The sequence below is a fragment of the Thunnus maccoyii genome, chromosome 8 (assembly GCF_910596095.1).
Source record: "Thunnus maccoyii chromosome 8, fThuMac1.1, whole genome shotgun sequence".
Classification (NCBI taxonomy): domain Eukaryota; kingdom Metazoa; phylum Chordata; class Actinopteri; order Scombriformes; family Scombridae; genus Thunnus; species Thunnus maccoyii.
Window position 1 is genome coordinate 11683473 of NC_056540.1, and position 12332 is coordinate 11695804.

General features: G+C 40.1%; 1 protein-coding gene across 2 annotated transcripts in view; it reads right to left on the minus strand.

Moving 5' to 3' along the window:
* The window catches only part of ctnna1 (catenin (cadherin-associated protein), alpha 1), an 86777-nt gene that overhangs the window by 18425 nt on the left and 56020 nt on the right, over positions 1-12332 (minus strand). For both annotated transcript variants that reach the window (XM_042418313.1, XM_042418312.1), the window contains exons 13-15: positions 10085-10236; positions 5574-5684; positions 3283-3464 (exon numbers count right to left, since the gene is read on the minus strand). In XM_042418313.1, coding sequence (XP_042274247.1) covers positions 3283-3464; positions 5574-5684; positions 10085-10236 — 445 coding nt within the window. The remainder of the gene's footprint in view (positions 1-3282; positions 3465-5573; positions 5685-10084; positions 10237-12332) is intronic.

Below are 12332 nucleotides of genomic sequence, written 5' to 3' on the forward strand. Positions count from 1 at the left end.
TTGCCATTCTCTTGAGTCAAACTGGCCAATGAATAAACTTAATTATTTAGTGCTCATGATTGCGAGCAGCTAAATGATATCAGCTAACCCCTGATTCTCAGTACTAAAACAATACTTTTCTGACAACATATTATAAACAACCAAAATCTGTTCCTACATTCTCTACCAACGTTCAATACTTGATTTAGTGCTCAAAAGTTACAAGCATTTATTCCTAGTCAGAGTCCCCACATTTTCATTCAAAATGAGGTCATTCTGTTTTTGCTTTGTTTGCTTTTTTATGCCTGCTTTGTTGTTTTTACTTTAACGATTTTAATTTTAAGCTACAAAATGCATAAGCTTAAATTATACAAAATGATTGCATTTAAGAATAATACTCAGCATGTAATGATCTCCATTTATATTAAATGCAGTATTGAAAAAGCTTCAGTGGGTTGTTTTCCTTAAGAGATTTTTTTCATTTGTATTCCTTGGGTCTGCTTTACATCGCTAAACCGTGAGAGAAGCAGCCTTTATGTTGATATAAAGATGTCACTGCAATCAATAACCTCTTAAAATATATATACACAGCTGACACCATCTAATAAAGAAACATGGAAGGCATGTTGAGATGGAAGGCAGAGTCATTTGCATTGCATTAACATGTGTGTCTACAGTGGCAGCAATTATTTTTTTCGAGGTCCTTCAGCTGAAAAGGGACCACATAAAAAATATGCAGGGCTCTGTGCAACCTCAGTCAGATCACTGGCTGTCTTAGTATTTTGATTTCTGCTACACTTTGCCAGTATTGTACTGCTTAGGCTAAGGAAACGGGATTTTTGACCCTCTCAGAAGATGAAGATAGAGAGGCAGCTTTTGATCGTCATGATGGATGTGACTCAGTTAGCACAAGATGTCCTCTGAGTAATTCACTTGAAAATTTAAAAAGGCACAGTCCTACAAATATAGTCAGGTGCAAATACAGTCAGCCAGCTAAAATGTCCCCTCACATCCTCCACACACAGTGTGAGCTACACGAGCATGCAGAGATGGAAATTTTGTCCTGCCCCAATTTAAAAGTATTAATATTACCACACTTAGCCTCATACTCAAATATCATGTACACCATCTTATACACAAGATAATGCAGCCACTGTAACCTCATCTACCAATGAGGTTTTAAAAATATAGTTTCTCAATTCCTTTGCCTAAACCAGTCTTCATTGCTGTAATTTTATTTCTGTATTAAGTTCTTTAAAAGTCCCTTTAGGTATTGTTTATCAATGTCACATCCTTCGCAATGGGCTGCCAGAGGGAAAATCACTAAAATGTTATAGCTGTTTAGCTGGAGGCATGGGGGAGTAGGATGCATACCTAGGGTAATTAAAACAATGACTACTTCAGTGTTGTGTGGTATTTGAACATACAGAGCACTAACCTAGACCTGGCTCATTCAGAATTCTTGAGATTGTTTTTTGGTTCAACGATTTCTCTGTCAGCTTTATCGCCTCTACAAACCACTGACAAGTGTGAATACGGCCATCCTGTTGCAGCTCTGCTGAGAGAGGCTGTCCGTTTTAGATTTACTGTGCACACCCAGCTTTAGAGAGAGATTTGATGCACTGCTTATGGTTGTGCATATTAAGATTAGGGGAGGGTGGAAAAATAATCAAGAATAAAATCCTACCTACAGTGCTGCTCAAGGAAAATGAAGAGCATTGATGCATGAACAGTAGTGTTAAACTGGAGCATAGTATTGTGCAGATATGGCAAATGTTGGGAAACAAATGTGGGATTATTGGGTGATTGTATTTGACACAGGCTTAACTTAAACATGCTTTCTGTCTTGAAGGCATTTTGCTTAAATTGCACAACTCTTAGAATATTAATGTGAGGAGAGGGTAGGGCGGCATATGCATATTGGTCCTGTGAATGAAGAAAGCACTACGAAAACTCACACCAGACTACAAACATTAACTGACACTAGTGCAGTGCCCGTTCAAAATGTGCCTGTTCGGAGCGGGTCGATTGCTTGGCCTCCGGTCGCTGCTTCAATGCAGAGAAAAATGAATACAGTTGATTTGAGGTGTGAATGAGCATATACATTAACAACATAAAAGAAACTAACAATCTATTATACACAGATGTTATAAATTAGAAGTGTTATAATAGTAAATAAATGTTCTTTTCTCATTTGAAGTAAAATAAGGGCTGCATTTAGAAATAAAATACTGTGCATCCTGAAATAAAGTGGATCAATCATATTTGGCTCTTAGATTGTTTATTTTCTGTGCCTTCAGTTTGGATTTGAGTGAATATGTTTGCTTCAAAGATTTGTGCTTTGTCTGTAGTGCCACTTCACTTGAGACAAACTGGTTTTGAACTGCCCGCGGGAAGTCTTCCCTTCATTTTACGTGTGTCCATAATTGTGTATTGAGCTGTGAGCACTTTCAAAATGCAGGTGACCTATGCTCAACCATGTACTTGAACGCCTCCTGTGTAAACACAACAGTTCATGCACTGCTGCTGCTGCTGATGTGCTAAACATGCTGCTCATGCTATGTTTGCCCAAAAGACGTTTGCTTTGTCTGTAGTGGTGCTTCACAAAATTGAACTGCCCATGGAAGTATTTGCTCTGTTTTATGCACATTAACTACAGTCATTGTGTACTGGGCTCTGAGTGCTTCTAAAACGCGGGTGACCTACACTCAACAATGTACCTGAACGCCTTCTGTGTAGTCACACGCTGTTGCTGATCTGCTAAACAAGCTGCTTACACTATACTTTCTGTCTAGACATGGGGTAGGAGTGTCCATTCTTGATTAAAAGCTCTGTTTTCACTGTCTAGTTTTCTCCTTTTAGAATACTTTTCTATGAATCGTTTCACGCCTCAACTCTGGTCTATCTGACACGCTCGAGTTGGCAGAGCCCTGAAGCTCCGCCCTGCCCCTGCACAGAGCGAAATGACTCATTCATTGCTGGTTTATTTTAAGTTTATTAATATTGAACGTGTCGCGTTCAAATTGCAGCAAATTTGACTCACTTTGTTCCCCAGAAATGCACCTGCCAAGTGTGGAGTCAATCGGATGATTGGTTCAAGAGATACACAAAGGATATAAAGACATACAAATACACAGACAGAGATTCCTTCCTTTAGTAGATAGACTGATCATCGATCAAAGGAATTATTTAGATTGTGCCACAAATCATTTACTCAGCCATTCTCTCCTATCTACAATTAAAAAACAGACCATTTGCTAGTGGAGAAAATGGCTCAGGGCCAAGCTGTTTGTCCAAACTCACCTGGTGAAGTCTGTCATCTCCATCATGATCATACACATCTGCTTAGCCAACACAATGATGTCATTGCCGCTGTCATCCCACTTGGACACCTCAGCATCCAGCTTGCTCTTCTCCTCCTGGAAGCTGGCCACCTGTTCTGCAATCTTCGCCTTCTGCTCCTGGGGCAACTGGGCCATGATAGCCTAAAGGAGGAATTATGGAAAGCATACAGGGTTAGCACACTAGACCTCAACACACTGTTGCTGAGGCCATTTCTGTGTCTCCGGGGCATTTTGTTTTACATCATCCCCTATGGTTTCCATGGATGCACACAAGTTTTCTTGCCAGGCAAGAGCATGGTGTTGTGCGAGATTACAGCAGAGAACCACTGAGGGAGTACTGCAGACTACACTGTTCCTCCTGTAACTTCTTCTGTGCATTCTAACATTTTTTACATGCACTTCCATTTTTTATTAGGACAGTCAATTGTTTTTTTTAACTCTTAGTGCTGAATTTTAATCATCTAGATGCTTAAAAGGCATGTTGGAATGAAGTCTGAAGATTGAAAAATTGCTGCATGAATTGTCAGTGCTTTAAGATTGTAAGATACATTTCTCTGATTGGCTCTGGGTAAGTGGGGACTGTAAAAATAGTTTAGTTTTAGTTATTTTTTTACCACAAAAACTGGGTTCAAAACAGGGCTGCCAGCCATGAAGTAATATTATGTGTATGTAATATATATTTACTCAACTCAGTGCCTCTGGCCACTGAAGAAGATCAATATAAGGGCATTTGTTTAGCAGTACTTAATATCATATCATGACCTGCTCTACAGCAGGTCGTCCACTAATCGGAAGATCGGCGGTTCGATCCCTGGCTCCTCCAGTTGAAGTGTCCTTGGGCAAGATACTGAACCCCACATTGCTCCCGAAGGCTGTGCCATCGGTGTGAGTGTGTGTGAATGAGCATTAGGAACTCCTCCTGATGAGCAGGTTGGCGCCTTGCATGGCAGCCTCATCCATCAGTGTATGAATGTGTGTGTGAATGGGTGAAAGTTGGCATGTATTGGAAAGCGCTTTGAGTGGATGGAAGACTAGGAAAGTGCTATATAAATGCAGTCCATTTACTATTTACCATGTGCAAATGTGTTTAGCATCATTCCTATACATCCTCTTGGGGTGGATGTTAAAGGGCAACTTCCAAACAGGCAATCAAACATTTAATGAATGAGCTTGTGAGGCCGAAGTGGATAGACACTTAAGAGCAGGAAATCGAATATCATCGCAAGAGCGTTCATTCCATTACTGGTAAATAGGACTCTCTCTCCAGAGTCACCTAAGCTTCAGTAAGGCTCTTCAGGGCAGTGCAAAGATGGAAAGCGCCTATCAGACAAAACAGTCAGATAATCTTCAGTGATCAAAACAAACAGCATGGAAATGTACTGATGCGCCATTAGGGATTTTTGAGATTAATTTATCACTCTCTCTTCTTTAAGACATTAAAGCAGTTAGCCTCTAAAGTTAAAGTGTGATCTTAAAATGGAAAAAAAAAGCTATTTTGTAAGAAGGCAAACACTAACATACACACAATGACAATACTGGCCTATCCACTTCACTGTAGCATCACTGCACAAGACAAAACAACAGAAAGAGCAGCAATCCAGGCTCAAAACAGCTTGGATTCACACTTCATTTCACCCCTGCCATGAGGAGTGCAAACAAAAGCAGACTTATTATCTGATGAGAGTCTTTTCTGGTAGCCAGCAGAGTGCTTGAAAAGTCTGACCTGCACATTCAATGAATCAACCACCAGCACAAATTCAAGGGTTCACACATGGCATTTGAAAACTAGCTGGCACTGATAACGGATAATTTGAAAAATTCTAAAAAGAAAAAAAACAAAAGTATTTCATTGTACCAGGAAAGTGGGTATAGTTTTTTCTCTAATGCTTTGTCAAACATGCCACATGAGAATTAACACATAATTGACACAAGTTGGACAGCAATATTCAACTTAATAACTTAAGCATATAACTAAAGCATGCAAGTCAATATTTAACCTTCTTCAAGTACGTCTCTGTTCTGTGGGGCTCTACTGAACACTTTCTGCTAAATGGAAATACCAAAAACATAAATGTGCGTATTTTTAATGCGTGTATGTGTTTTTTTCCTCATACTGTTCCTCATTTCTCACAAGGTATAATTGATGCCATGTGATAACTGAAGATTTCAGACCATTAACAGGGTATGTGCTGTTTAGGGAGCAGACTAGGGAATGTCTGTTAATACTACAAGTAGAAAAGTAACACTCACCCGAGCACTCTGGCCGGCAATAAGCTGGTCATCCTCTGTTTGCACGCTGGTCCTGCTGCGAACATCGAAGTCCTCGGTCTCAAAGTCAGAGTCGTCCAACTCTTCCGGAGTCTGTAATGGGACAAATGTACAAGGTGAGGAGAAGAAACAAGAGTATTCTTTGAGTATAAAAGAAAAATAAGGTAAGAACAATCTGTTGTGAGCGGAGAATATAAAATAATATTGGCATACTACAGCCTTTTGAGCCCTATTAAATAACCAACCTGCTTACTATCTATGAGAAATGCCTTGGTGCTGCCAGCCAGGACAGCCTCAGATAAATGTCTTCTTCCCTGTAGCTTGGTAAAAGAAACTGTAAACGCTAAATGAATTTGTAAATCAAGTGTAATATGCTGCCTGCGCATTTTGAGAGGGAAAATGAAGGTACGAGCTGGTATGAAACATATTGGGAGCAAAACGCTTCTGAGTCCCATCTGTCGCCGCTATCTGTAGAAAGGAGGGTGAGACATGAGTTGTACTCTTCTAGAGTGTTGCTACTTCATCTGTGATCCTTCACCTCTTCCCTAGCTTTGAATGCAAAACAAGCCATGAGCAAATGTTTTTCCATAAATATTAATATTCAAAAGAATTTCTATCTCAACAGGTCATGCTTACGGCAAAATACAATACTGCCTGACAGGAAAATGTATCTGGTGGTGATACGGACACAAGGAAGATGATGTGGACAGATAAAGGTGCATTATCACGCCTGTGCCGCTACTCATGCTTATCCAGCTGTCTCAATACCTCCCTTCTGTAATGGATTTGGAGCCTTCACATCTAAAAATAGCTGAAGGTCTCTGAACAACCTTACTCTGCTTTATGGAATGTAGAGATGCTCTTGTTCTCCAGGGAATAAGGGGTATGGTTTCAGATACAAAGCTGTAGTGACTCATAGGCATCTCTTTCAACCCAGACAATGCTGTTCAGTGGGGCAGAGATATCACCTGCTGTGGCCTGTGCAACAGATAACCTGTGAATGTGGGAGGCTCAGAAACGATAGCTCATGGTGGGCACCCAATGGGAAACTACCGTAGAAAAGTGACAAGAGTAGCCTGTAGTTTGATAATAAAGGGCTTTTATCAGAGTAAGTGAGATCTTTATTCCATTTTTTCAGACAGTGGCAAAACAAATGAATCAATATTTAATTTTGTAATGTCCAGTATCTCCACTGTGAGTGGCTGAAACATTCAGTTTCACCTCTATGAGGCATACATGACCAGATGGTATCTGAAGTGCCAGTTAGGAGACGACAGGGGAGAGCTGAAATTACAGTACAGAGACAGAGCGCAATTAAGTCCCGCTCACCACGGAGGGGAAAACAATTCATCGCTCTCCATTGACTTTGTATTAAGTGAAGGTGCCTCCTTGTCACTTCTGTCTGCTAGCAAACAACAGAAAAATGCCTATAAGCTGCTGTGCAGTGGGATGCACTACCAGCAGGGTAAAGTACCCAGATACAAGTTTTTATAAGCTGCCGAACCACAAAACTGAGCCTTTAAGAAGATAAAAGTGGATAACGTTACAGAGCTGTGTGCTGTGTGGTGGAAGAGACAGATCCGACCTGAGCTGCACGGACAGCCCGCAGCTCAAAAACCTCCGTAAAATTGACACATATACCTGGACACGCTGCTAGTCACAGAGAACATGCTGGTTGAAAGTAAAAACAGAACAGCTGTTTAATTGAAAGGTATGCAGTGTTTGTAATAGACCTTAAAATAGCAGAATAGCTAACCTGCATTCAGCTGAAATGTTAACTGTAAAAAGAGTCTGAATGGGAAATGACTGCATATCTGTGCATGTAATTTCCCCGCCTATGTTTAGAAACTGTACTCACCATATGAGCTGTGAAAAATGTCATGCCAGTCTGTTATATAGTGGGGTTTTCTATATAGTTGTACTGTCTCTACTGTAGACGTGATATCAGCCCTTGCATTCATGTATTACATCTTAATGTAACATGTTTCAGCATATGCTATAAAGTGCCTTTTCCTCTCTGGTAGACACAAGGTGTTACAATAATCCTTTGACATGCTGAAATCTAATGTTTTTAGCTAGCTACAGGCATTTTGTTAGCGTTTGAACCCTTGCTTGTATATTATGGCGCTGAATGTTTCCCTCTCCGGTGGGCATACTTTTCAGAGTGTGATATGTTGTACTCCGTCTCTATCGTGGCGACGCTAGAAAGGAGTTCTACCTGGTATTGTTGTCTGTTGCTATAGATATATACAGTGCAGTCAAACAGTGAAATCCCCTATTGATATTCTTTTTGTGACATTCTGCTCACAGCCTCTGTAAGTAGCGCATAATTTTTTTTTTTTTAAGAGCGGGCAAAATCACCTTGGGCCGTGATGCACAGCACAAATCATAAGGTAGCAACAGCTGCCCCCCTGTATCTCGCTGTCAGCAGCTCCGCGAGTTTGAGACAGTTTGATGTCTGCGAGGTGTATTGTCTGATGTCGCTGTAGGTGAGGAGAGGGTCCTGTCCACCTGTCAAATATCCAAGGGACGTCCAACATAGGCTGCCTGTGCACCACTTACAGAGGTTAAAGACTTGTCTATCTTGAGTAGCCCCAACCACACACTTGTCTGTTCTGATTTACGAGTAGGTCACTGTGCGGCACATGCATGTGAGGGTTGACAGAAAGATGGCTAGAGACAGTGTGTGAGTGGAAATGCCCTTGAGAAGTTGCATCATAGTGCTCTCAACAAAGTGGATTCGGAATGTTTCGTATTTCTATAGACTCAGAGCTAAACATACATGGTTTCATGTGTAAACTGTACCATTGAAGGACAGTTTAGCCAAGCAAAGGGTTCTTTGAGATAGAAATGAATGTTTTTGATACACTTGTCTAATCCCATTACAAACAACACCAATTAGAGTGAGTTTAAGGAGACGGCTGTGTAGATGCTACTGAAAATTCCACCCGACTAAGCAGCTGAGCCATTTCCTGCTGAATAATTACTATAAAACCAGCGGTGATTACTTCTCACACCTGATCAAAAAATCCTGGCAAGCTCATGGGGAGCTACATAATGTTTTTTCAGATAATGGATGAAGTTGAGTCACATCACTATCTCCTGCTTTCAGCCAATGGCAGAATGTATCTGATGGATTAATTATAAGTAAGCAACATTTTTTTAATAAATCCTCTGATATTTTTAACATGCATGCACACCAACACACAACCACCCACCTGGTAGCGTTCAGCCTGCCCCACAGGCCCGGTGTTAACAGCTTAATCAATCTAGATAACAAGAGTGGAGCTGGGGCAGAGGGAGACCGAATGTAGCTCTCTGGCTCGCAGTCCAACTAAAGAATGCTAATTAAAACTTCCATCTTAAATCAGTTGCTTATTATAATGCAAATACTGCATAATGGTTGCTCTCTCATTTGGTTTTTGTCTATGTCTAAGCGGCATTTTTAATAGGAGCCCAAGCAGGGTTTGGAGCACCACTGTCAACACAAAATGTGCTGTCAGGACTAATAATTACAATTCAAAAGATTAAAGTGTTGAAAATAATGGGAGATGGCATAATACAACCAACCAGCACATTGTAACTCCACATAGTAAATACATAATTAAGCTGTTACACATGAGGACCAGTTTAAACAAATCAACTTAATTCTTAATATATGAGAAATCAAATTTGGCATTTTTAAGCGGTTAAACTAGTTATATTATAAAGCCTTAAGAACGATTCATTTCTCTTTACAGCTGCAGTGGGTTTTGTTGTCAGCTCATTGTCAGTCAATTAGGTAACGCTTCAATGGTACCCAACTACCATCTGTCTCAGTTATAGTTGTTGTACTCAAGCAAAGGCCATTAACCCACAGACAACTAAGGCTAGATAGCAAGTCTGGTCAATTAGGTCGGCTCTTGCCTGAGACAAGCTAATCATTGGCTTCTAAGACCACACGCATATACTGTTTCTCACGTACCATTAAAAATAACATCTGGTGCAGAGACCAATGGCCATATTTTATTTATTTATGCACACACACACACACACACACACACACACACACACACACACACACACACACACACTACAATAACCAACGACACAATGTTGGGGGATTAGATGACTTCTGTTGACATTTTTTAAAAGAAACTGCATCAAATTAATGCCATCCTCGGATAATTCATTTTAACCTTTACACTGGGTTTGTGTGGCTTTCATGGAGTTACAGCTTCTTAATGTGATCAAAGGCAAGTCATGCTGAAGGTAAACCTTTCTATACACATGAAAACAAATCCTGAAGTGAAGGAGCATTACTCCTGACAGTTAGGACTGTGTCCAAGCTCTAGAGAGAAAATGTAACTCCCACAGTTCAGGTTTAACACAGAATAAGGAAGGGATTATACTGTCATTTAAAATAAAAAAATATGGATTTTAAGCTCATGGCAGAAAATCAAGTCTTCTGTTGTATTAGTGGAGGGGAAAAAAAAAAAAACAGTATGACTTACTCTGATCATGAGGACAGCCTTGCGAATGTCGCGAATGCCATCATATACCAGACGGGAAGCATCGATGAACTCGTTTTCATCCACAGGTTGCGAGGGGTTTGCGCTCAAGGCCTCCACTGCAGACTCTACTTGTTCTGTGAACCGTGGCATGACTGAAGGAGGGTGAGATGAAGGTGGGAAAAACAATATCAAAGAAGATTCACTCCAAAAAACACAGTGAAGGTAGGAACATTTCCAGAGTAACCACAGTGTAAAAGAACAGACAGCAAAAGCTCGTTTATATACCTTGAGTAAGGCATGAAATGTTATACCACATGAATAATTAAAAAAAAAAAAAAATCTCGACATTGACAGAATGACTAATTGCATAAACACACTGCCCACCCACCACCTCCGACACACAAGAGTCCATGGGTTTGTGAAAGCAGATTTTACCACAGCAGTGTGCCTCAGCCCAGCTTCGTTTCTATTCCACATCTATGACATTACCAGAGATTACAAGTTATCAAAGGGTACTTCTTTCTATGCCTGTGAAAACAGTAGCCTCTGAATAATTTATTAAAAAGTGTGGTGATTAAATTAACCTTTGACAGATTAAATTCTGTGCTGTTGGTTTACTTACTCGCTGTCGTCTTTGAGAAATAGGGAACAAAACGCTTGAGGGAATAGATCCCAGATTTAGCATGACAGAGTTTTCCAATAGAAGGTTTTGCAAAGCTGCCCCAGCGGGCATGTATTTTGCCCCATTGACAATATAATAACAGCTCCAGAGGGCTCTCAAGCACATCTGCATTAATAGTATTTGAAATTCAGTATTTAGAATTCAGCTGGGCCTTCATGGGAGAGACATGGAAGTCAGGATGCAGATGTGAAGGCACAGAGAAGCAAAAAAAAGAGGATTTGGTTTGTGCTTAGAGACAGTTTAAAACCTGCAGGCTTCTGTATGAAAATTATGTTAAAAGGAAATATAAAAACCCTGTGACACTGTGAACCTTTATATTAAAAAGACAACATCCATTTTATCCATCTCAAATGTACAACTAATCAACTGTAGTGCTGCAAACATTAGTCTTATCTTTTTTTCTCAGTGACAGAATGTGACAGAATCCTACTACCAGATGCATCACGATATTAAAAGAACATGATGAGATTACATATGCATAAGGTTTTGTAAACTGGCACTGATCTAGAGGCTAGAGATTTTTTTTCACTGTTCAATATTTTATTTTTTGTCAGCCACTTAAGACCACAATTGCTGTTTTTATTTTGATACTGTGTTGTGAAATATAGTCATGCTTTGGATTTGTTGGTGTAATTTGATTTTTGCTACTAGGATGTTTAATAAATGCCCAATATATACACAGACATTTGCATACAATGTCTATTTTTTGTTATTCATGGCAGGTAAAAGGAAAAAAAAACATGTTTTGTCTTTGAGTCAGAAAGCATTAAAACCAGTGAGATAAGACTGACTGATAAAATCCACATTATTTAAATGACCTGCAAGTCTCTGAAACTATGCTCCAATTTCACCACCTTACCTGATTTAATGCACTTACACTGGTCAGACAGATGACAGTGCATGTCAGAGCATAAGTCTACAATTAAAGGTCGAGTCTGAGTTTACACCTGAATCCCTTCACTTTACTGTGGAGGGGACGAGGGAAAGTCTGACAAAAATTCTCTCGACAGTTTATGTCTCCAGAGCTCACCACCTCTCTAAACCACAGGAGAGATTCCTGCTTGAACTACAGCCAGCGATTCCTTATTTCTGATGGGCCCAGCTTTAAGAGGGCCAAGCCATTTCCAGGTCTGACAACCGACAAAGCAGTCTGCCATCTTGTTAGCTTGCTTGAGATAGAGGCTAACACAGCTTACGCATACTGGCTGATAATGATATATGACAGTATATGAACAAAAACAACTTCTATGACATAACTTGGGTTAAGATATTCAGGGGTATCCAACAAGTGAACAGTGCCTTCTGTGCAGATTAGTAGCATCAGTTGTGTCAGAAGTGGTTGGATCTCACAATCTTGCATTCACAATGTATACTGGGTGTTGAGGAAGTGGCTGAAAACAGTCTCTGATTTTCAAAAAATTGCATTTTCCATCATATTTCGGTGTATCTTTAAACATGTTTGCTTTTTTAAATGTCACTACCATTCAAACTTGAAACGATGTGCTAAGTTAAGATGTTCAAACAACCCTTTAAGAGTAGACGCCTGAGTAAGAACATGAGTGAACA